Source organism: Aphelocoma coerulescens, chromosome 1A, assembly GCF_041296385.1.
Source record: "Aphelocoma coerulescens isolate FSJ_1873_10779 chromosome 1A, UR_Acoe_1.0, whole genome shotgun sequence".
Classification (NCBI taxonomy): domain Eukaryota; kingdom Metazoa; phylum Chordata; class Aves; order Passeriformes; family Corvidae; genus Aphelocoma; species Aphelocoma coerulescens.
This window is the reverse complement of record NC_091014.1, coordinates 64742847-64769111: the sequence shown is the minus strand read 5'-3', so window position 1 is coordinate 64769111 and position 26265 is coordinate 64742847. Positions and strand designations below refer to the sequence as shown.

Here is a 26265-nt window from a genome sequence, read left to right as displayed (position 1 = left end):
TTAAACTAATGAAATATAGGTACAAGGTAATGAACACTTTTTTTAGACTCTCCAGAGGCAGATTTTTAAATTATATTCCATGAAGGGTAGTAGCACTCATACAACCATTACTCACTTTAAGCTCCTCTATATGCTTTAATATTTGCAGCTGACACAGCAGACAGAGCAACTATTTCTGTTGCCAAAAGTGAAAATGAAACTCCAAAGGAAAGCAGCAGTAGCAACACTCTTGGCAGGACTGTAACCTGAGAGGTCATCAATTCCCTTTTTCAGGACAGAAATGATTCATCCCATTAACTCCCACCCAAAAGCCCATCCTCCTCTACATTTTTTTTGTTATACAGGTAGTATTACACACTGTGAAGAAATGTATCTGTGCCTTATCTTTCCCATCAGGCTACAAACCTTTATGCCAAGCACCAAGCAAGATCCATCTTTCCATTAAGCGTCTCCCATGCTTCAGAGCCAGGACCTACAGCAGTGAGTCAGTACAAGCAGGTGACTCACTGCCCTGGTCTCACATCATTTCTGGGAAAAGTGGTGGGATGAGCAGTCTTAAACATGAGGGCTCCTCTCCTTCCCTAGGGAAGGGGCTGGGGTGGGCAGGAGTAGGTCTTTGTCACCAGAGGTCATAGAACCATTCAGGCTGAAAAAGGCCTCCAAGATCATCAAGTCCAAGCTGTGCCTGATGCCCACCTTGTCACCCAGCCCAGAGCACTGAGTGCCACATCCAGTCACTCTCCGGAGACCTCCAGGGATGGGGACTCCACACCTCCCTGGGCAGCCCCTTCCAGTGCTTAACAACCCTTTCCATGAAAAAATTCCTGCTGATGTCCAACCTGAGCCTCCCCTGGCACAGCTTGAGGCTGTTCCCTCTCATCCTTTCCCTTGTTCTCTGGGAGCAGAGCCTGAGTTCCCCTGGCTTCCCCCTCCTGTCAGGGAGTTGTGCAGAGCCAGAAGGTCCCCCCTTGAGCCTCCTTTTCTCCAGGCTGAGCCTCCCCAGCTCCTTCAGCCGCTCCCCACAGGACTTGTTCTCAAACCCTTCAATGCAGTCTTGCTCCCAGTTTCTCCTCTTTCCCTGAGACTACCAGGATGCACTCAGTGCCAGGGAAGTTCCCTCTCAGGCACATTCCTATCTCCCATCACCTCTGCTGCACAGCAGCTGTGCCAAGAGCCTGCCCTGCAAGGTGGCACTCTAGACAGTCTTGGGGGGAAAAAAAAGGAAAAAAATAAACTCTGCACCTAATACAGAAGTTTTAAGACAGCTAAACTGAAAGGGAAGGTGTAATAGTCTCACTCTTAAGCTGAATCTGAATGAACACCCCAGACTTATCACAGTGCATAATAAGAATAAACACACTGTCACCTGTCTGCACACAGGTTTCCATGGAGGTAAAGCCAGACCTGCCAACACTTGGCTCAAGCCAAACCCAGACTGCCCAGAGCACTGAAAAATGCACACCCTCCACAACATGGATACAGCTTTCTGACCCACTTGGTTTCCCAGAGACAGCCTTCCAGCCCTAGGCTCTCTTCCTTAACAAGGCAATGCAAAGAAAAAGTAATTGCATGTGGGTAAAATCTTCTAAGAACTCTTAATATGTGGAACATGTGGGTGAAAATGCCTGCCTTACCAAAGGGACAACAGCGTCTTGAAGCTTTAACAGCACTGATAGAAAAGTAATTGCTGGCAATTTTAATCAACCCAAGATGATTTGAACCCAGTATCTTTGAAATATGAAGCTGACATTTCATTCATTATGTGATACTTAAGTTAACATCCATAGCAATATATATAAAAAAAAAATACCATTCTGGCTACCTGAAAACTCAATAAATACCCAAGATTGAGAGGAAAAAAAATGCCTTCAAAATAGAAGTTAGAGTTTGCATTACTCAGATTTCTTAACTCACGCTATATTTTGCATCCATAGATATGAAATAGAATAGAAAATAAAGAATCAGAGGAGGAGTCCAGTCCTAGCAAGAAATACCCACAGAGATATACAGGCTCCACTGAAAGTCTGCTGAGTTCTCCAGGCACAGCCATCTCTCCATGTCTTTACCAGGACTGAAGCCTTAGTTCATTACTATTGTCCTTGCTCTCCAAAAAATGGTGTGCAGGAGTTTATCACAGCCTGACAGAACAAAGCTCTCTGAGTCATCACTTCATATTTTCAATGGCCTTTTATCCAAGCACCCTGAAGTACCACACTTATTTTAGAGCTGCATCCTAAACAGGTGAAACAATGGGGAAGTTTGGCTGAGGGTCACACAGCAAGACATCCAGCAACCCAGGTCCCTCTCAGTGAGGTTACTGTCACCAGATTTCTGAACCAGAAAGTTTATATGATCACTTACAATGCTCTAACACATGTTTGAGACAGAATTGACACTTTGATAAATACACTCCATTTATCTTTGAGGAAAAATACTCAACTGCAATACAAAAAAAAAAAAAAAACAAACACCAAAAAACACTGATGGCTGCATTTGTTTAATTTTAAAAAGAGACAGCTGTACTTCTTCAGTGAAGTACTGCTCATATTTTCCAGCCAGAAGCACCAAAATCCACAGCACTATTTAAAGCAAGTCTGCCAATTTAGTATTTGCCACAGAAAACTACAGAGAGGAGGGCAGAAGGTTTCTTTCAGTAAGAAACTCAAGCTTCATGTCTCTAGACTGAAATATTCTCTTTCTAGGAAACAAATATGCCATTCTGAGTAGAGGAGATGCGTTCTAGGCTCCAGGGGTAAAAGAAATCACAAAAATGCAGTAAAAATCCTCATGGGGGCTGGAAGTGGGAGAACAGCACTGCTGAAGGAACAGGACAAGTGTATTTGTGACTGCACTGTTTGTCACCACATTCCTTTGGAAGATTTTTTATTTTTTGTGCTTGAATGGAAAACAACCAGAAAAGCCAATTAAAAAAAATAAAAATATCTATAGTTAAACTACATTTGCCTAAACCAGCAGCTAAAATGATTAGCTCACTTCTTTTTAGGATACCACCTGCTTTTCCCCTCAGCACTATAATGATTTTTTGAGAGGAGTAACTGTGCTCACACACACTCAAAACAGACCTTTGGCTGGATTCATCAAACACCTCATCACACACAAAATTTAAAAGTATCAACAACTCTCTTTTTACTTTTTTTCAGTTGCCCAAATTACGAAGAGGAATCAAAATGACCAAGCAATGTTTATATGAAGCCATTCTGGTTTTCACAGAATGCACAGAAAACTTAATGGAGAATTTGTTGTCAAATGTACATTTTTAAAAGAGACAAGGATGAATCTTGGAAAAGCTCATCTCTCCTGGCAAAGATATTTTTAAAACAAGACTCATGGTTCTCTGTTTAAACTGTGTGCTGAGGTGTATTTTTGTTTTGGTGAGGGCTTAGTTTCTCATGATGAAACCATCACTTGTCTTATTTTTATTAAAGCCCCAAATCTTCCTTGTCACTTGCAAACAGCTTGAGTTAAAAAGAAAATAAAGCAGACCTAGATAAAACTCATAAAAGGTAGCATCAAGTATCTTCAAGATCCCAGTGAGAGATGATTTCACTCTCTGGAAACTTGTAACTGAATAGTTTTATGTCTGCCTTGAACAGAATTCCAGCGATCCGCCCTCCAGCTAAGGTAATTCCAACTCCTTCTAAGTAACAGACAGACAATTTTAGTATCCAAAGCTATATTCAATTGATATTACTCTCTCTTGCATTCAATAAATTGAAAACATACACATTTTTTAAAATAAGCTTTGTTGGGACACCAAAGGAGACAACTCTCCCTTCTTTTCTGTTTTAAAGAACAAGGGGAGGTTTGATATTGAATTCAAACCCTTTGACTTCAATCCAAACAGAAAATAAATAATAAAAAAAAAAAAAAAAAACAAAACAAAAAACCACAACCAACCAAAAAACCCTGAAATTCTTACTTTGGGTAGAGTAATTTCCTATTCTGCAGTGATCAAGAGATGGGCAGCAGGGGAAGGGGAACGAGCTCACAGTGCAAGAACAGGTAACACAAATGTTACTCATCAGGAGTACAGCCCCAGAGAGAGACTTTTTTCCTGAAAGAGCTCCAATTTCTAAGGAATCAAGGAGCATTAACCAGGCAAGTTAAGTGACAGAATGCCATGGCCAAAGGATTCGACACTGGATATGGGACAGAACCTCTTACAAAGGCTGATAGCCCAGTATAACTTGATTTTTTAATGCTAAAATAGCCCTAGGAACATAAAAAAGAAAACAAAAATAACCCAAGAAACTTTTGTATCCTGAAGTTGTTACTGAATTTCCATGACATGGGGGAAGAGTTGGAAAGTGCATAGATGGAAACCTTTTTGTTGTTTTTATCACAGCAGGAGATCAGGAGACAGGGCCCTGCATTTGATCAAGTGGCAGCAAAAGGCACTTTTTGAAATACAAGAAATTCCATTTATGGACAACACACTCTGCCTGCCAGGGTGAGTGAACACTGCTACAGTGGGGTCTCCACACTTGTGCACATTCAGAACCCAACCGCCCCTAGTCCTGAGCAACCTGCTCTGCCTGGCCCTGCTTTGTGCAGCAGAGTTGGACTGGATACTGTCCAAAGGTGCCTTCTAAACCACAGCTCTGTAATAATTTTGATTTTCCTATTTTTGAAATACAGGATAAAGCTTTATTTTTCACATGTCTATAATAGAGATAGCTTCATTTGCCCATAAGAAGCTTCTTAACTACGGATGTTTTAAACCGGGTATCTTTGGCTTGTGCTTTCCTCAGTGCATATGGCTGTAAAATAAGCCAGTCTGCAAATATTACAGACACTGCAAGAAAGTAATATACTTCCTGCAGCTCACATTTCAGGCTCAGTGACGAAAACTGTGCTGTGTGTGTTGTATGCTTTAAGTCAAGGACCTAGTAATAAACTGTAAGGCACAATAAAACAAAAGGAGCATATCACAAACTTTACAGACAGACAAAATAATCCTGAGTGCAGCCAAGTTATGTGACTGCTGAAGGAGCCAGACTGCAAAGTGGAAAATCCCATCAGAGCCAAGCAAGTGGGAAGCCAACTAAGACTGGCTACTTTCCACCACCAAATGTCAGGTGAGAGCTAGAGGGATCCATTTTTATAGGTTCCCATTCAAATTCGAGTGACAATTACTCCTGGTAAGCTGGGACCTACAGCCAAATAGCAGGGGCAGCCAGATGGTTCTGTCCTCATGAATGGCCTGACCAGAGGGCTGGGAAAGACACATAGGTGTAATTTATATGGTGCTTGATACTGTCCTAGCTGCCCCAGTGAGAGAGGAATTGTTCTGGGGTTTTTCTAGAGAGGGTATTTGCCTTGGGAAGGAATTTCCAAAAGATTATCTTGATTTGGCTCTGGCTGCAGATGAAATTTATCTCAGAATGGAAGCAGAGCTGCCTGTCCCAGACGAACTGGTGACGTGTTACAGAAAAGGAAGTCTGCAGAGCTGACAAAACCTGTGTGTGTCTCCAAGGCTGAGGGAGTCTTTACAGAGTTCAGACTAATAACTGAGGATACAGAAAAAAAACCCAGTGAGAAATTACACAGGAGAACATTAAATTACTGTCTAGAACTGGGAGTCTGACATTTCTGTGGGAGAAGGCAAAGGAAACAGAATGAAAGATATTGAAAGCAAAGTGAAGAACTAAAGTATCACAACCACTTTATTATTTCTAAATATGTATCACTTAATCATGACTAGAAAATGATCATGCTAGCAGAATTGTTTCTCAAAAAACCTGCAGGTAGAAAACGAGATGTGGAAGGAATTCATGAACCAATTACCATTAAACAAAAAGCTGCAACTAACACAACCAGTAAAAAAACATTTAACAGTTTAACATCAGCTACAAGATTTGAGAGACAAACTGACTTTCTACAATTTTTAAATGAAGCTTTAGAAGGTATTTGATGCATATAGATAAGCACATGCTAGCATTTTGTTCAATCCTCTTAAACTATAAAATAAAGAAGTGCCAGTCTTCCACTCCATCAGATAAAAGTAGATGGAAATGATGTTTAGAAGTTTAACATTTAAATAAATAAACATCACAATTTCAGAGAAATTGACTTTGTGCTTACAGGTAGAATACCTTGTTGACATTCACAGGCCTAACTTGTTTTTTATTAGAAAATTATTATTTTCAACAATACAATCTTGCAAAACTGCTGGCATACTGAAAAATGCAGAAGCTTGCCTTTAAACTATTAATTTTAGTTAGAACATAGGTTTTAATGCCTAAATTTAAATAGTATGTAAATCCAATTATAACATTATCAGCATAAGAAATACTGAAGGGATGAGGCTGAGGCTTATTCAGGATGCCCTTAATCACTGAGAAAGATCTGACAAGACTTTCCTGTGGTGGAGCCTCAAAGATTTAACTTTTTTCTTCTAAACTGTTCAGCAAAGGGCTAACAGTGCAGACTTCCAGGTTACCCTTTCATGAGCAGTGAGTTATGTGGCATGCCAGAGCAAGAGGAGACCCTGAAGGATCTATTTCATTGAGCTATACTATTCCCAGTATAGCTAAAGATACTTAAAATGGGTATAATTTCCATGAACATCATTAGGATGTGAAAGCCAACCAATTCTATTGCACTGCTTTTATATTTTCTTTGGTACTTAGAATATTGACAGTTTAGCACCTTCCTTAGTCCAGGCTATAATTATTATTACTTAGAGAATAAATTTTTATTGAAGGGAAGTGTATAGATTTCAAAATGTTTCTTTTCTGTCTTTTCAATCTCTCTCTGGCAGGTGAAAAATCCAAGGCTACAAGTTTACACTGCAAGATTATCCCATTGTGTATTGCATTCTCTGCTCTGCTGGTACCCAGTGCTCCCCCACCTCCCCTGTGTTTAGCTTCACCCCACTTGCCACTCAGCAGTACTCACCAATAGCCTGAGCAAGGGCTATTACAACTTCCTGGCATGTTGTGACTTCGGTGACCCCACACACAATTCTCTGCACTCCATCGACCCATACTTTGAGCTCCATGGTTCACCAGATCATCCAAGAGCCATGAATGCAAATCAGTCAAGTCATTCTTGCAGCTGCACCAGAGACAACGCAGCTGACTTCCTGCAGCAGCTGGAACAGAGAAAAATCCTGGTGTTTAGAGCAAGGAACCACCAATTTGAAAAGTTGACTATTTCACCTTGACATCTATCAGGTAGGAGAGCCAACACAGCCTCCTTTCTTTAAAAACAACAACAGGAACCAAACATCCACACATTTTGGGGGCAGAGTGGCTGGAAAGTGCCCAGCAGAAAAGGACCAGGGGGTGCTGGTCAACAGCAGCTGAACATGAGCCCAGCTGTGCCCAGGTGGGCAAGAAGGCCAATGGCACCTGGCCTGCGTCAGCTATGGTGTGGCCAGCAGGGCCAGGGCAATGACTGTCCCCCTGTTGTGGGCACTGGTGAGGCCTCACCCCAAATGCTGTGTCCAGTTCTGGGCCTGCCCCTACAGGAAGGACATGGAAGGGCTGGATCATGTCCAAGGAAGGGAATGGAGCTGGGGAAGGGGCTGCAGCACAAGCCTGATGAGGAGCAGCTGAGGGAGCTGGGAAAGGGGCTCAGCCTGGAGAAAAGGAGGCTCAGGGGGAACCTTCTGGCTCTGCACAACTCCCTGACAGGAGGGGGCAGCCAGGGGAACTCAGGCTCTGCTCCCAGGGAACAAGGGACAGGAGGAGAGGGAACGGCTTCAAGCTGTGCCAGGGGAAAGTCAGGTTGGACATTAGGAGGAATTTCTTCATGGAAAGGGTGCTCAGGCCTTGGCAGGGGCTGCCCAGGGAGGTCTGGAGTCCCCATCCCTGGAGGTGTCCAAGGAAGGCCTGGCCGGGGCACTCTGCTCTGGGCTGAGTGACAAGGTGGAGGTTGGCCAAAGGTTGGGCTCAATGATTTTGAAGGTCTTGTCCAACCTCATTAATTCTATGATTCCATTCTAGGATCCCATGCCTTAACAACGTCTACCTCTTCTGCAGACATGAACTGTAATGAAACTTTGGGCATTTCCTAAAATTTTACAAGTTGTTACAAAAAGAGCACTCAGAGAAATAGCACTGAAACAACTCCAGAATAAACTCGTAACAGTTTCCAGTAACAGGTGCCCCTATTCCTTTATATGCTGCCTGGATGTCTCCAGGGACTGGTCAGGGATGCTTTTGGTTCAGTAATTTCTAGCAGGTGGGGCTGCAGAAAAACAAGGGGGAAACATTTTTAATTACAGCCATCCATGAGAGTCCAAATTTTGTCTCCCTGCAGAAGCAGCTGAAGGTTCCTATTCCCAGCAAACCTGTGCATCTTGTACCAGCACCCAGAAAGCAAAGCAAGCAGACAGATTGCTTCTCTCTCCCTCTAAAACAAGGAGATGCATCAGGGAAAGTGTTGTAGGGGTGCTTTAACCCCTGCCAGCACTATGCTGGTTCTGTGAGGAAACAGACGTCTAATGTCTTTTCCTAGGTTTTTCTATAGGCACTGCAATGATACTAAACAAAAAAATTTCAAAGTAAACCCACCACAAATTATCGTCTTCAAAAGATAGCACCTTCCCTCAAAAATGAAACAAAAACCAAACCACCAATAATGATGATTAAGTCTTAAAAAACCCCAGAAACTAACAAGAACGCAAACACCCAAAACCCACCTACAAACCAATTAACAACAAAAACCCAAAACCAAATAAAGAAAACGTAATGAAACAGCTGAGCTACTTAAGCAGATAGAGGGAAAATAAACTGTGATAATACAATACAAGAAGCTCGTGTACTCAGATAATACCATATGGATAAAGTGATAAAACCAAAGACAATATTTTTGAAGAATTAAGTACCAGGAAAATGGATAACACAGGGATGGAATAAAAGAAATCTGAAAATTATTTAGGGGATATTAGTGAAGACAGGCAGGGTAGGGTTACAGAAGAAACATGGAACCTGATGATGCTGATGGATTGAACAGAACTGCACGTGGAGGCAGAAATGGTGCAGAGAACACTACGCAAATACTTAGTGCTGTTCACATTTACAGTCTCACCAGAGCTGCTTTCTCCTGGGGAAGTGAACTTCTCTTCCTGCATCTAAAAGATGCACCAGTGCAGCCCCCAAGCTAGAGGGGAAAAGTGACTTTCCATCTACAACCAAACAGTTCATCCAGCAGCTGACAAATACTGACACATGATGCAGAGGACACCTGGAAGATCCTCACCTGACAGGCTGGGGCAGCAACAACCTCAGAGCCTGTTAGAGCCACACAGGTCCCACCACACTGACAGGACAAGCTTTAGCAGAGAAGCACCAAGCAGTAAAGTCAGGCCAGCACACACCCCCAAAAGCCCTGCCCAAACTTACCTGCTCAGAAGTATAAAATTTATAAAAGTATACCAAATATGTAAGTAAAACCAGATCTCAAACAGACTTGTACACTCAATAGAAAAGTGATTGCTTTTAAGAATATCAATGTATACAGAAACAGTCTTCTGAGACATGAACAAGAACCTGAAAATCCAAAGAGGTTTTCATAAACATTTTCCCAGATAAAGCTAGGTAATTCCAAGAAAACTTCTATCTGCACAAGCATTAACTGCGTACAAACACAAACACTTCAGTCAGGTTAACACCATTTTAATGCACCAGTAAACTAAGCAGAAGAAAATCTTTTACTAGCCTGTAACACAGCAGTGACTGAGAAAACACCTCACAGGTCCCATCAGTGACCTCTGCTATTTATTCTTGGACCAGTTGTCTTCACAAATAAACAGACCTCACATTCCAAGCCCAGCTGTAAGGAACTTTATTAATTAACTTAATAACTTGCTGAGGGTTGAACAGTTCAGATTTCCTGGCACAGACCAAGCCATCTCTCCATGTGACAACGCACACGTCAGCAAAGCATCCAACAGATCTAATTGTTTTTCTGTCTGTCAACATCCAAAGTATTATCTCAATTTAGCAAGCCAGCAAATGCCTTTTTTCCCCCCTGTCAGCACACAACGTACAGTCTTGTGCTCAGTGCAGATCAGGTTTGGTCATTTATTTTCCTACAGTCAATCTTTAAAAAAGAAAAGACTGAAGAGAGGCATCATATAATAAGGAGATATTTGCTGACACTTCCAAGTTTGAAGAAAAGCATCCACCAAAGCTGCAAATGATCTGAACAAAGTGCCTTTGAAACAGTTCAAGCTCAGGGGAAACATTCCCATTCATTTCTTACAGGACAAACAGTTTTAATAGACTAAATAAGATAAAGAATTTGCAGTACATGCGTCCCTCAGACCAACAGGCAGGGCTGAATTAAAGGAGTGCGTTAACAAAAGGGCTGCCCAGGTGGAGTCCCCATCCCTGGAAGTGTTCAAGGGACAACTGGACGTGGCACTCAGCGCTCTGGTTCAGTTGACAAGGTGGGGACCAATCACAGGTTGGACTCAGTGATCTTGTAGGTCCTTTTCCTCCATGGATTCTGTGATTCCATGTGCCTCACAAGTACTCACAGGATTCCTTTGGGGACCTGCCACTAAGAACACACACTCGCATCAGAAATGTAAAATCTCTGTGCTGAAATCACCATGTCTCAGAGTTTCTAAGCAAAGCTCATCTGTAGTAAATAAAAAAAAAAAAATCTAAGATTGGTTTGGTTTCTAGGATTGTACAGTAGAAGTTCATAGAGAGGTCTGAAAACCAGAAAATCTTCTGGCCACGTGCTTACGTCTGCTTCCCAAATATAACTCTGTAGCACCTTTTTATTAGCCTTTAGTTTTCCTTCATAGGTATTCAGTTCTTTATTTGCTGTTAGTTAAGTTTCACACCAGCAAAAGCTGATTTGCCTCCCCACTGAGGGTCATTGACAGCCCCAAATATACTTTTTGACCTAAAATCTTTGTCCAGAATGAACATTGTGCTTTTATGTTCGAATAGGCAAAATAATCCTTACCTCTAATACTGTGCAAATTTCTTTCTGAAGCCAATGGAAGGGTTGGAGAAAAAAAAAAAAAAAATCTCACTTGAGGTTTCTTAATCCTGTAAGTTCAAAACCAGTTCACCTTATGCATAACTTATTTCAGCAATGACTGGGAATAGGAATGCAAAACTAATTTACTGAGAGGCACACAAGCCAAAGCATGCCTGTGATCACAGCTTTTCCCCAGTTTGTCAGCCATCGGCTCCATAGCCACATGTAGTTCTGCTTGGACCAAGCAGTGGAAATCTGGCATTCCATAGCTACTTCCTTCCCCCACTTCTCCATTACCTTGCCTGAAGCCTCCTCAATTACCTTGTTTACCATGCATTAAGCATTTTCCCTAAATTCCTCTTTTATCCTAATTGGCTGATGGTATCTTACTCTTTCAGATATTTGTTCAGTTTTTAAGTGTAAAAAAAATCCAGCATATATATATCTACATATATGCACACACAAATATATATATAGCATGCATATATATATAGCATGCATATATATATATAGCATGCATATATATATATAGCATGCATATATATATATAGCATGCATATATATATATATATAGCATGCATATATATATATATATATATATATATGCGCTACTATTTAGCTACCTCTCCACAACTCGTTTACAAAATATAGAAAAGGCTGGAGCTTCACAAAAGACAAGCAGATCAGACTAAATGCAAAGTATACTTTTCTAGCATTTAAGAAAAAAAATTATATTCCACACAGATGTTTGCAGAACATCTTGCCATAAGTGTAAAGTCAAGGAAACCCAAGAGCTAAAATCAAGATGACGATTTCACCTCATTTCTAATTTTTAGTTCACACTGCCTGAAAGCATCATGCACCTCAAATCAGGGCTAAAATCTTGCTGCAGCAGAATTTTGACCAACAAGTTCAGTGACTTTCTGTAACCCCAGCAAGTCACCAGCATGTTGTTTAGTACACTTTAAAGTCAGGATGCTTTCATTTGTAATTAGCAATAACCAGGCATCATTTGAAGTTTGGCATTTACCCTTTAGTTTTCATTCCCAGTGCACTATGGCCCAGTTGTGCTCCTTGTTTTTCCCTATTATGATACCAGGTAGGGCCCTGGACAAACAGGCAGCTTGTTCCACCCATGCTGTAAGCCATTAATAAGAATAATTAGTCAGTGCTAGTAAGGCTTGATTGGAAAATACCAAACAAAGGAGCACAAATAAGCCAGTCCAGCTACCCAGAAAGAGCTTACAAACCATTCATTCAGAAGAGCATGAACATGGATGCTTTTGGAAGGTCTTCCCTACCAGAAGAATCCTGGTATGGAGCCAAGTAACATTTTCCTGATGAAGATAACTGCAAAGACAGAATTGGCTACTAGAAATAAGCTCCCTAGTATTTACCAAAAAGCCTCCTCCCTTAGACTGATGAAGAAGAAATATCCTACAAGATATGCAGCCTCCCATCAGTAAATGGGCAAAAATATTTCATGCCAAGTTCAAGTCAAAAATATCAAGTGGAAGTCTTCTGCAGGCAAAACTTTTATCCTTTATCAGAAAAGAACAGTCTGTGGATTTAAAATCAACCTATGACTTTCTTTGAAAAGAAAAGTGTTTTCACAGAGGTAGCATCCAATTTTTTTTTGTTGAACTAACCCTTGTGGAGGTTATTCTTTTGCTATTCCAGAAGAATGCTCTGAGATAATAAGCACTACTTGAAACAAATAAACCAGAGGTCCCACAGCCATGAAGATGACAGTGTTGAGAACAAGCTTGAGACAGAGTTTAAGACCAAAGAATTTTCTTCCATGAGACTGGCCAAAAGATGGTCTGACATTGTGTCAAAGAGGCCAAAATCCTGATACCACAAGTGATATCCAAACACACAACACATCCCCCTCACCTGTGAGGGGACAGCATAGCACCAACACAGGAGTATGTACAAGCATTGAAGTGCAGGCAGTTGTTTCTGGCAACAATGGCTGCACGAAATCGTGCCTCTGGATAACCCAAAATTCCCCAAGTCGCAGTTTCCCAGACAAATTACCAGTTTACTTCCATCCAGGAACCCTCAGCTGCCTAGAACAGAAACTGCTGCTTGCACTGCAATTTCTCCTGATGCAATACAGCTAACAATTTGGTGGGAAAAAAATGAGGGAAAGACACATTGTTCTGAAGCAGGGAATGCTACAACTGGTATTTTGCCTAATTAGAGAACATTCCCAATCTCTCCCTGAGCTACAATCTCTCCTTGAGCTGCAATCTTTACAGCACAGAAAAAACAAATTGTCTCTTCTCTTTGTATTGGTGATAATTACCTAGAAGGAATTAACTTGTTTTTTGGGGGGGATGGAGGAGTGATAGGAGGAAGTAAAGCATTCATCCACACTTCTTGTCAGCTCTTGCAAATATATACACTTTGTTAATGGCAACTATTGAGTTATTACCTGAAATAATTCTTCCATCTTGAAAACTGTATTTTTGACTTCAGCATTTTAATTCTAAGACTGATCTCTGACTTCAGCAAGCATGTTAAGTCTTCAGGACATCTTCCTGCACAGTGTTTTAATCTAAATCACACGTGACAATATGAAGAAACCAGACACCACTTAATAATGATTTAACTGCAGCACAAAACATTCATCCAACTTGGGATACAAATGATGACATAGCTACAAACCTCCAGAATCACAAACTGTGACTGAGATGCTCATGGCCTTCATAAAGATGAGTTCCAACCAGCTGTCACGAACACAGATAGATGGCTGGAGTGATAGTGCTCCTTTAAGTGTCTGTAACACTTTGTATCTTAAGTTTGGAGCCGCAAGGTTTGACCCAACTGTGCTGCAAAACATTTTCAAATCCCCACAAAATGTTGGAAAGGAAAAGCCAGCAGATGAGCCAAGGAAACAGATGGCTTACTAAAGATCCTTTGTATTTGGCCACGGCTGAGAGCATAACCTTGCATTTTTAACAGTAGGTTTTGCGCTCTTGCACTTGAATTAATTCAACAAGACTAACAACTCTGAAATTAATACTCTCCTTTTCCTAAGATCAGATATAAAAAGCATTTGAACTCCACATGGACTTGTGGTACAAAAACCCAAGGGTGTTTTGGAAATGTTGACAGCACTCAAGTCAGAGTTTCAAGGATCCTTGTTTCTACTAGATTTCAGTCAGAGTGTTTCTAAAGCAGAAATTTTAAAATTTGAAACTTAAGAACATTATATTTAGGATATGTACTAGCAAATCAAAACAATACCTGATGCAGCACTTCTTTCAGCTCTTGAGACAGGATTTACTATGATACAAGTGTGAATTCAATTCAAGCAGGCTTACTCACTAAATCCCAACCCTGAATCTGTTTCAGGATTAGGACTGAAGTATCACCTTCATTTTACATGAAGCACTCCTTTTCCTCATTCTGTAGTTTAGCTACTAACAAACAAAATTGTCAGTTTGAAACATCACAATCCTAGAGAGGCAGGATTGATCTTAGAAAACCTCACTGGCCACCACTGTTCTAGGAAGGGCTGGATCATAGAATTACACAATGGTGTGGGTTGGAAGAGACCTTAAAGCCCATCTCATTTCAACCCCCGCCATGGGCAGGGACACCTTCCACTATCCCAGGTGTCTCAGAGCCCCATCCAGCCTGGCCTTGGACACTGCCAGGGATGAGGCAGCCACAGCTTCCCTGGGCAACCAGGGCCTCACAGGGAAGAATTTCTTCCTTATATCCAATCTAACCCTGCTCTCTGTCAGTGTGAAGCCATTCCCCCTTGCTCTGTCACTCCAGGCCCTTGTCAAGAGTCTCTCTCCATCTTTCCTGTGGGCTCCCTTCAGGCACTGCAAGGCCACAATGAGGTCACCCAAAGCCTTCCCTTCTCCAGGCTGAACAATCCCAATTCCCTCAGTCTTTCCTCACAGCAGAGCTGCTCCATCCCTCTGCTGCCCTTGGTGTCCCTGCTCTGGACTGGCTCCAGCAGGATAGCTGGTGGCAGCACAGCAGAGGTTCAGACAGCAGCTGGGTTGGAGTTACTCTGTGGCAGAGGAATATCCTTTTCCAGATACATTAGCCAATGAGCCTGCACTGCATATAAATGCTGTGACAAACAGCTCAAAAAAAGACATGTGCATTAAATAAATATCTCCTGATTCATCATCTCAGTCAACAGGCAGACATTTACTGCACTGTAATGTTTTCCAAAGCTGTGTAAGTATTTGTTCCTCATTAGTAGCAAATATATAGTGCATTTGAGAAAACAGCTTTATTACATACCACTTTATTAATAAACAGCAGCATTAGGTGGAAGTCACATCTATATATCTTTAATATAGTCTAAATAGTGTGTGGGAGTGAAAAAAAAAGAGCAGAGAAATAAGCAAGCTGGTTCATTGCAGAGGAAATATTTATACAAAAGCTACAATACACACACCTTACTTCAAAGTCACCTTAGACCTCAAAATGCCCTGGCTTCAAAGGAGACAAAATAGGTCATTTTCCAAACTGGTTCCAAGGAAGACACAGCTCCACCCATTCAACTTTTCCCCTCTCCCCTCACGGCTTGTCCACAAACACTCACACCCAGCTGAGGGACTGAAGACATTAGTGTGTAATTGCCAATATTTACACTAATGAGGCAATGAGCTCATCTGCTGCCTTTTGGCAAGACCTGCTTTAACTCTTGGTTTTGTAGGACTGAATCTGTTCTTTATACTTCAGTCCACATGCAGCATTTGCTTTGTCCTTTGACTACAGCCACCCTGAGTCTCAGCTGTCAGAGAGGTGCTCCCTGCACCTCAAATGTGAGCTGAGGGCAAATTTCAGAAAAATAAAAAACCACAAACATACAAAAAACTTATTACACTTCCCACATTTCAAGATATGGACCAAAACACAACACCTTCTTCCTCTATATTGTGGTGAACCTAGCATACAAATGAGCCCATTCCTCCCCTTCCAAGTTTGCACTGAAGGATGCAGGAAATAAAATACATCCTACAGCTGAAATCTATTTAAATTTGAATTAAGAGAAGTTTTAAAAGCCAGTTAAGCACATGGTTTAAAGCCATGGTATGACATGACTACCAAAATCTCACTGTAACAAAATGCAATTTCTGAAACAGAAACAAGGTGAGGTACTTTCAACTTAATCAACGTAACTGTTCCAAAAAATTATAGTCTCAAATTTTTACTCAGTGAGCAGATACATTATTCATTAAACATTACCTAAGAAATTTCAAGTTTCTGGCAACCTAGAAAAGTCTGCAAGACAGAACAGAACATATTACTAGGAGGAGTCTTTGAATAGTTAAGCAAGATAAATGAGAGGAGGGAACCCACCACTTTCTAAAATTTACACTTGGCTGTGCTTACTTCCATATTTCCCCAGGCGCAAAAGAACTTTGCTTCTCCTATTCTCTATTTATAGGACTCAGCTGGATCACTTAAGTATTTCCCCTCTCTTGATAATTGTGAGCTTGGCTAATTTTATTAGAACAAAATCTGAAGTAATCATAACACAGAGCAATAGCTTATAGGCTGAAATACTAGAAGTGCATTACGTAATTCATGGAACCATGGAATGGGTTGGGTTGGAAGGAACCTTAAAGTTCATCTCATTCCAACCCCCTGCCAGGGGCAGGGACACCTGCCACTACCCCCAGTTGCTCAAAGTCCCATCCAACCTGGCCTTGGACACTGCCAGGGATGGGGCAGCCACAGCTTCTCTGGGCAACCTGTGCCAGGGCTTCAGCACCCTCACAGGGAACAATTTCTTCCATATATCTAACCTAATTTCCCCCTCTTTCAGTTTGAAATTCCCATAGTTTTCAGTTTGAATTCCCATAGTTCCGTGGCAGTGCCAAGGTAAGCCTACAACATTTTGGCCAACTGGCCACACTGCACAGAATAGATGTGGAGCCAAATTCCACTTCAGGAGGTGGGGATACTTAGGTTCTCTATTCAGCTGGTAATTTTAGAGAAACTGTTACAAACTTCGTACTTTTTAAACCACTTTTCTCTATAAGTCTGGCTAAAACTCACCTACACTCCGAAACTCCCTGGGAAGAGCGAGAAGTGCAGAGATGAGCATCATAATAAATACACTTCCCCTCGGAAGTCTTACAAAGATCATGTATTGCATTCATAGAAAGATCCAGCAAAGAGCTCTTCAGGAAAAACATTATTCTCTGCCAAAAAACTGACAGCAATTAACAGAAGTCACAGCCAGCAATGCCAATGAAAATGGATGTTAGGGGGGGGAAATGTTTTCATTTTCCTTCTCTGGCCTTCTTTCTCTGTTGCAACAATTTTTAAACCAGAACAACTTTCCACGTATGGGTTTCCCTCTGTATTTTCAGACAGCATCTCTATTTTGCACTTTGAGACACAGCCTTTCGCTGCTGGCCATGCAGTCACAGGCTTTCATCTCAGCTCCTAATGGCTACATTTTCCTCCTCACTGCACCCTCAGCAACCCCATCGTGTCCATTTCCCCAGCACAATGATGTCAGGACAGATTTCTGCTGTCAGCAGACTTGACAAATGCAGGCAGGACAAAGCAGCCCTCCCCTTTCTTCACTTGATCTACTTATTGTCACTCAGGAAATCCTTTCACACTGATCTCTGCCCTTCTTGTTTACTTCTCACTCATTTTCCCCAGTGAAGTCTTCATGGCTCACTCGCCACAGTCACCTCAGACACGCACATGGAAGTGAAACTCCACCAAATTACTGGTTACATCTCTTTATCCTTCCTCACACTGTCCCTTAACCAACTTCTGCAGAGCACCTACCAAAACACAATGGATCAGCAGGTGTGACCCAACTGCGTTTTGGGCTGATTGAGCTTACTCTACTCATCTCCACACCTTGGGCAGGATGCATCTTCTGTTTGGGGGTTCTGCTGCCTTTCAGAGAGGCCAAGGCAAGCACAGTTCTGCTTTAAAGAGCTCCTGCAAAGCACAGAAGAAGGTCCTGCAAAGAAGATGGGCAATGTAGTCAAGACCTTCTGGAAGTACGCACATCCCTCCAGAAGGAATTTTATCATCATTCCTCCTTCACCATTTTTCCTGAACTTATGAGATGCCTGGGATACCAGACACTGGTACTGAAGAACACAGAATCATTAACATTTGAAAAGATCTCCAAGATCATTGAGTCCAACCTTTGACCAACCATCACCTTGTCAACTAAGTGCCACATCCAGGCTTTTCTTAAGCATCTCCAGATCTCCACCACCTCCCTGGGCAGGCCCTTCCGATGCCTGACCACCCTTGCCACAAAAATTCTTCTTGAAGCCCTCCTGACATAGAGCCCAAGTTAAACAAAACAGCATCTCAGCACTGGTGCATGAAATGCTGTGATGAGCCCCCTGGGTTATCATCACACTGCTTATGAAGGATAAAGTCCAGCCTGCATTTCTCTTTGGAAGCAGAAAAAAAAACAACCAAACCAAAACCAAGAGATCTGATCAGGACATTTTTAGTTTCCCCTGGTCTTTCTTACTTAAAAAAAAATCCCAGTATCTGTGGATTCTGTTTCTTTGGATTCCTCTTCTGCATAGAAAGAGAGGAGAGGCTGTGCAGCCTAGAGAGCCACTGGCAGCATGGAGTAAGTAAATAGACAGGGTTAAGGATTTAGAACTGTGTGAGGGAGCTTAACAAAAAGAGCCTGGTCAGTTTTCTTTTAAATAAAAAGTGGTTGCTGGGATTTCTAACCTTTATTGATATGCAGCTATGGAAGTGTACAATACCAGGTAACATCAGGAGGCCAGAATGGCTTATTAAGCACAATTACCTAGCAAGCAATCTAAATCCTGGAAAGAACTCAAGGGGAAGTGCCCGCAGGAAGTTTGTGCTAATCATAAGATAGTAAGCAAATAAACACCTGAAACTGCAAAATTTAAAGCGTTAATGAGTCCAGACATCCAAAACATGACACTTAAATTAAAATCCAAATATGTGAGTCTCCTCAGACCTAGGAAAGATTATATGAAAGAAATCTGGAATTATTTTTTATAAAATTATTATTTATAAAAGTACAAAGCCAGGCTTATAGAGTGAGGTAAACCAAGTATTCACATTTTTCTTCCTACTTAATTATGAATGACCTGAATATTAACTTGCAGGTATTTGTGAGTAAGATTTTTACAATGTGACAAATGAGATGCATTTAAATTTGGCTTAATTTAGCTGCTATTTTTTCTCTTCCTCACTCCAAGATATCAAATACTAAAGCATGTTTCATTAACAGTTACAATTCAAAATGTAAACCTTTACTTCTTTAAAGCCCAGAAATTTTCATTTTTGGACATTCTGCAATTATCCTTTGTAGGAAGCAGTCTGCAAAACTGCCAAACCTACACTGAACAAAGAGAAGAGATTGTATCAGAACAACATGCCTCCAAAAAGCTGAGTTTCTTTCCTGCCAGAGAGAGAAATTACTAATGGGCATTGCAATTAGTCCAAAAAAACCCAATACTATTTTTGCAGATGCACACTCAGAAAACTACATTTTGATGTTTACACAGCAGTAAATAAAGTGGGAAGACTTTTGAGTTGGGTAATAAGCACATTTTTCCTCTCAAATGTTTAATGACAGTGAATCATTAAACACCCATGAGGTGAGGTCTGCCACATTTTGCTACTATGAAGATCAGAATATTGCAGAATTCCCTAGGGATCGATAAATTAATAAATACCAAACGAAGTCATTTTAACTTTAGAGTCCACAGGAATTGCATGATCCCATTTTTTTCACTGCTCTACAGCAAGTGAGAAGATGCAAACCTTGCCAAAGCTTAATAAATTAATGAAAAAAAAGTAGGAAATGGTTTGCCTGCAACACCCAGGGCTTGGATGCAGCAACCCATGTCTCAAGAATCAAATATTTTTGAAGCAGAAAAGCCAGGGACTACTGTCTCTTCATGTAAGTGGCATTTCCACACACCATCCCCCCTGCCATTTATTATCAATATTTCTGTCCTTTCCAGACATCCTGTCTCCACTTACATTCCATTTTCAGTTTGCCTTCAGCTGGCAAGCACAAGATGAATCCTAACTCTGAAAAACCACTGGCAGAGCTTTTTTTTCCCAACCATCAGACCACTGTATTTCCTCAGAAACATGTTCAAAGTATTCCACTTCAAATGAATTTCAAATACTTGAAGTACTGCTGCTCCAAGTGCAAAGAAACTGTTCAGATGTGGATATAAGATCCAAGTTTTATGTAAGGACAGATTTGCATGGGACAATAAAGTGAAGGAAAAGAAGCCTTAAATGAGAAAGCAAGAAGCTACACGTAATAAAAATCTGACCAAGTGAGGAAAAGGAAAGAAATGGTATCTTCAATTTTAGCTCTGCTACCCCACCAGTCTGAACAAGTGCAACACAGACAGCAAGGAAACAAGAGGCACTTTGTGCAGTGTGCAGCTCTGGAGTGGGGAAGAGAGACAAGAGATGAAAAGTATCTCTTGTAATACAAAGAATGCAGCAAAACTCAAGGATCCCAGCGATACCACTGTCAGGAGGAATCTTGTTTTCTTCATGTAGTGACTCAATGGCCAGGCAGCAGGAGAAAGGTGTGCACCCAGCAAAGCTGAGACGGGCAGGAGAAGCAATGAGAACCTGAGAGGCAGCACTTTCCCCTTAAGATTATTCCTCATGTCAACCAGAACTCGCTGGCACATTAGAGCAAAACTCTCCCTGAGCCAGAGATCCTCTCAGAGAGCACCCAAGAAGTTCTCCCACCTTTTAATACCTTTCAGTAGGTACCAGTCAAAGATGAAGGGCAGAAAATCATGAGCTCAATGAACGGAGTATTTTCTGATTCATGACCTGGGGCATGTGGATGAAAAAGGAACTGCACTCTGCTTCCATAGTTCTAGAAGGGAGCATGAGCATGCAGGTTTTTTAGCCCAACCAGCAGAAGTATCTGCCCAGCTCAGGTAGGTCAAAGACATCTAAATCATGACAAACGCAAGCCTCAAAACAGCTGGAGAATACAAATTAAGTCTCAGTGCTCACACACCAACAAAGTATGGTTTTGCTGCTTATCAAACATCCCAGAAAATGCAATATCACTATGCAGAAAAACATGAAGCAGCATTCTGCGAGTGAAAGCTTCTGAAGTGGCTCTCAAAACAATGTTTTTGTCAACTTATTTAAGACTTCGTGTGAGTTAATTCAATTTAAAGAGTCATTAGACCTACCCCGGACTTCAAAGAAAAAGTTATGTCTATTTTTGTCCGTTTTTCATATTTAAAGTTTAAGTAGTGAAAGAAAAACATTTCCCAGAGTTACTCCTCTGGTTTGATGTCCACTTGTGCTGCCAGAGTGAATAAATTCTGTTCCTTTTCTTCATTACTTTATTTATTGATTAACACTGAATAAAAGCGGATCAATTTTTTTAAGTATGAAAACCTATTATTACTCCATGATTTCAGCTGGGGAAAAAAAATGGTTTAATAAAACACTACAATAAAATACTACAAGCTGACCCTGTCTTGTGCCCCAAAACAGACAGCAAAATAAAGTCACGTAACAACAACAAATTACATTAGTTATGCTTAAGGGAAAAAACCAAATTGGTTTATTCAAAACAAGCAAAGGTAAATAAGTAACTCTCCCTGTGTGAGGATGGGCAGGCACCATCCTGATGAATTCCCAGCAGGCAAATACCTTCTGCTCTCATACAATAAAATCATTCAGAGACAGTAACTCACATGACTTGTTCTAAGTGACAAATAAAGGAGTGACACTGCAGTCACCTGGCAGCTGGCCACAAACTTGCTCCACTGAAAGGAATGTATTCAAAATAGAGTCAACAACAAATTCTTAAATATTTTAACTTGGCAGAAGAAAACCTGGCTCAACACCACTACATTCCAAGCTTCCTGGAGTTCCAGGTTAACATACATATGTATATGTGCTCTGGCTAAATGTCACCTGGGAAAATTAACAGACCAGTGTCTGTCTAAATTCTGTGTGCTGGTTTAGCCAGCAGGACTGTTCCATGGTTGGTACCACCTCCCCCAACCATCACACCCCTTTAGCAAGAAGATGTTGTTGGTTGAAGGCAGCAATTAATGCTCTGGAAACGTCTGCCTTAGAAACAATCCACTGGTGTGCATTAAAGAGACACGTAACATGCCTAGAATGTAGAGCTGAAAGTGCTTTAATGAATAACCCAAACCACCTCTCAAATATGAGGCAACTTAAGACAAGTCTGAAGCCAGACTCGAGTCAACACAGCATTTTTGGATGCTGTACACATGGACAGATGCATCCACACACGTACCACCCTTCAGCAAAACTCCTCTTCACCATACAGAGCGCATTTTATATATGTGCACTGATATTTCTACTAGTTCTATACAGTATATTAAGGATAATGAAAGTATCCATCCAATGCTGCTTTGCTTCAGCTTTTCCTGTAGTAATATAAAGCTCTTGTACCTTTGTCTGTACCTCTGATACACAGAACATGAGACAAGCTGTCATTGTGGCAAATGAATGAAGCATTTTCATTTATTTAGCTCTATTGGTCCCTCAGCTGCTTCAGTTATCAACAGAATACTGCTATAAATACTGCATTTGCAATAGAAGGAGTTGTAGAAGGGCAATATACACAGAAATTAAAAAGGTGCCGTGACTGGTATGGAAGTCTATCACTGAAAAGCTGATGCGTACACAAAAGGCAAATCAGCTTTAAACAAGGCCTGTAAATGGTGACAAGCCAGAGAAGAAGCTGCATTCTCAGTTTTTCTCACTTGCTTCACCAACCTCATCTATATCATAAAACAGGGGACTCAAAAAATCAAACCAATATGAAAAATAAAGCAATGCATCATCTGAAAGTATGTATTTTAGTCTAAGTTCTGATATTTTTCCTGTATCGAGGATTCATCATGTTGTCAGGAAAAACAGTACCTGCTACTGTTTACTTCTCCTGACAACTTTTTTTGATTTTTGGCAATGTCTGAGTGGTCAAGCTGGGGACAACTCCTTACAGCGAATCACAGATTCATTAAGGTTGGAAAAGACCTCCAATATCACGGAGCCTGACCTTTGACCAAACACAGCCTTGTCACCTAAACCAGGCTTGTTTCTTGAACACCTCCAAGGATTGTGACTCCTCCTTCCTGTGCAGCCCATTCCAATGCTTGACAAGCCTTTCAGCAAAGAAATTCTTTCTCAAGTGAAGATCTGCTGCCCAGGATCATCTGACAAGCAGAGGAGCCACGGACAGAAGTCCCCTCTCATTCCACACTCCCCAGGGACAGGTTAGCTGTGGGCCTCCCTCTTATACAGCAGGAAGGTGCATATCCATGGAGATCACACCATCATAGGAGAGAGAAACACAGCAGGGCCAGGGCAAGTCTGCCCAGAACACAGCTGTTCAGAGAAAACATGTTGCACAGAGCAGGGGAACTGGGATCTTGCTCACATTTCTCATCTCAGGAGGAAAAGGGTAGTGATGAACTTATGAAGTTGCCCCATTCCTGGAAGTGTTCAGGGCCAGGCTGGACAGGGCTCTGAGCAACCTGGGATAGTGGAAGGTGTCCCTGCTCATGGCAGGGGGTGGAAGGAGATGATCTTTAAGGTCACTTCCAACCCAAGCCATTCCGTGATTCTTTAAGCTTCAGAGTTTTCAGAATGCTTTACGTGCAGGTACTTTCCGGAGAGAGAAGAGAAACTCTTACTTGGAGGGTTTTTTGCTAGCTTCTTACCTGCAGATGAAGACAGAGATGTCTGCTTACGCACAATCTGCTACTCCAGGCATCAGTGTCCACTCTGCTGACAAGGGCAGCTCCTAGAAGGAAAAAAGAGAAATATTGTTATACATTAGTAAAACAACCTTCTTGAGGATGAAGTTCTATTCCCCCTCCTTCCTTTAATGTTTTGGAAAAACACAGTGTTCACCTGGCACCTATAGATCTACAACAGCCTGGTACACACAAGCAATATTTTATTTTTGAAAAGTTAGTTCAAAAGAAATGTGGAATACTGCTCTTAATTTGCTGCTTCTTATACCTGGTGTGACATGTTCCCGCTATAAATAACTAAGTGTGGTAAACAACATTTCAACAGCTTTCCAGAACATTAGAAAAAACAAAACAAAACAAAAAACCCTAAGCACTGTATTAGGTAGTCACGAGCATCTACCACTGCTAAATTGTAAATATAGGAGATTGTGAAATAATCTTCTTTCCCAATTTTCTTTTTAAGGAAAATAATCCTCAGACTGGAGCTGTTCCAGATGTATAACCCTCCAAGTGCTCTGGAGCTGCACACCCTGACTCCCTTGCAGCAGTGAATCACGAGCAATGCGTGCACAAATAGCCAAACAAACTGGGCAAAAGGTAATAAATCCCAAACTACTGATTATGACTAATAATCAGCTTGGAAGGGGTGCTTACTACAACAATGTTTAACAGCATCATTGTGACAGACGGACAGATGTTGCCTAATATTATGGCACAGCCAAGAAGAACATGTGAGATGTGGTTATTTTCAAACCTTCATGACCAAAGATTTTCTGAATAATATTTTAAGGGAACATATCTATTATGTGTAACTCTACATGGGAACTTTATAGAGTGTAGCATGGAAAAACAGCTGTAAATCAGAAAAACTTCCCACTGGTATTTTAGCATCTCCTCTGCCACTGTTGTCAGACACTGAATTTCATCCAGACAAATGTTTGTCTCCTAATATCTGTCTGACAAAGATGTACTGCATACCAACTCCAGCATAAGAACATCTTAAGACTTCAGAAAACAACAAAAACCTCTTCAAGATCTGGAAAGAAGGGAGGTCTGTAAAATACTAGACCATGCACACAAAGCATCAAAGCCCTGTAAGAGTAATGGCTTCTCTCATCACAGCCCAAACCTCCACAACAGGACATTAAGGAGCTCCACAAGTCTCAGGCACATATCAAATCATTTTCACCACGACTGACTGAATATGTAGCTTTCATTCACAAACCAATATTAATTAAATTCCTGGGTTACCAGAATATGTTTTTGTGATGTTTTGTGCTTTCCACTCTGCAGAACCACTAACATTTACTAATGGGTCACATGAGCCTTTTAGTTCAGCTCAGAAATGAACAGAATAGTTTTTGGTGAGTTTATGGCTCTCAGCTGAGAAGCTGTAATTTAACAGAAGGAAGATACACTTGTTGAATCTCCATAATGTATTTGATTGCAGCTCCATTATAAGAACATTGCTTTAAGGTTTATTCACTACATAGTCCTAAGTAGGGTCAAACAGTCATAGAAAATGCAGAACATTCATCTAGCCCACCACATCAGGTTAAATCACCAGTGCTTGAGCCCCAGTTACTAACCAATCCCCATGTACACATGTTAGATTAGGAAAATAAATCTGGTTTTAGGATACAGATGGTGAGTTAATTAATCCAGAGACACAGATGCTTGAATTTTGCTGGGGGAGGGAGAGATAGAGAAGAGAGAGAGAGAGAATCATCTCACCCCAAACTATGAAAGCGGAGCTTTGAGAGGCTAAAAGTTGTCTTCATCTACTGCAAACCAATCAACTGCCAATATACAAGTAGTACACATTTCAATTACTGTTGTTTGTTAATTACCCCAGGACATTTTATACAAAAGCCAAAGAATAGTGGATTCTGAACCTGAGAATGGAGGGGCCGTGATGCTGATCCAGCAGCAGGGACCAACACTTCCATTCCAACAGAGCCACATTATCTGCCACTCTATTGAAGCCCTAAAGCTCTTCTCAGACCACTCTGCAAACTGAGTGGGAAGGAATAAGGATAAGAGCCACATTCTGTCCTTAGGGACCCCTATTAAATCAGATTTCCAACATCAGCCACTTCCCCTTTGTTTTCCTCAAGCCATATGGCTTCCTGACAAAATCTGTACAAACAATAAATCCATTAATCAAGCCACTGCTGGAGGAAAAGGTTTTTTTTTTTCTCCTTCCCTTCATCAATCCAGACATTTTAATGGAGATGTTTTATGTATTTTAGTTTATGAAAGTCCCAAAGAAAATAATAAAGTGGCCTTTGTTCTCCCACTGCAGCCCCAGTTCCAGTTCGTACTTGTAGAAGGAGATGCTCACACAAAACGCAAAGAGATACAAGAATAGAGAGAAGTCAGTCAAACCAGCAAGAAAGGAGTCCAGCCTAATTGAATCTCAGCAGGGATACAGCATAAATTGCTGCCTAGGTTTGCTGGTATACTGTCTCAAAAAACAAAATAACAAAACTTACAAAGAAAATATAATTAACAGAAGTAGGTAAAATAA

At 41.2% G+C, this 26265-nt stretch overlaps 1 protein-coding gene across 2 annotated transcripts in view; it reads right to left on the bottom strand.

Annotated features, from left to right (window-relative positions):
• The window catches only part of RASSF8 (Ras association domain family member 8), a 79490-nt gene that overhangs the window by 19075 nt on the left and 34150 nt on the right, over positions 1 to 26265 (bottom strand). For both annotated transcript variants that reach the window (XM_069003271.1, XM_069003270.1), the window contains exons 2-3: positions 23700 to 23782; positions 6922 to 7117 (exon numbers count right to left, since the gene is read on the bottom strand). In XM_069003271.1, the coding sequence (XP_068859372.1) occupies positions 6922 to 7024 (103 nt within the window). In that variant the 5' untranslated portion in view covers positions 7025 to 7117; positions 23700 to 23782. The remainder of the gene's footprint in view (positions 1 to 6921; positions 7118 to 23699; positions 23783 to 26265) is intronic.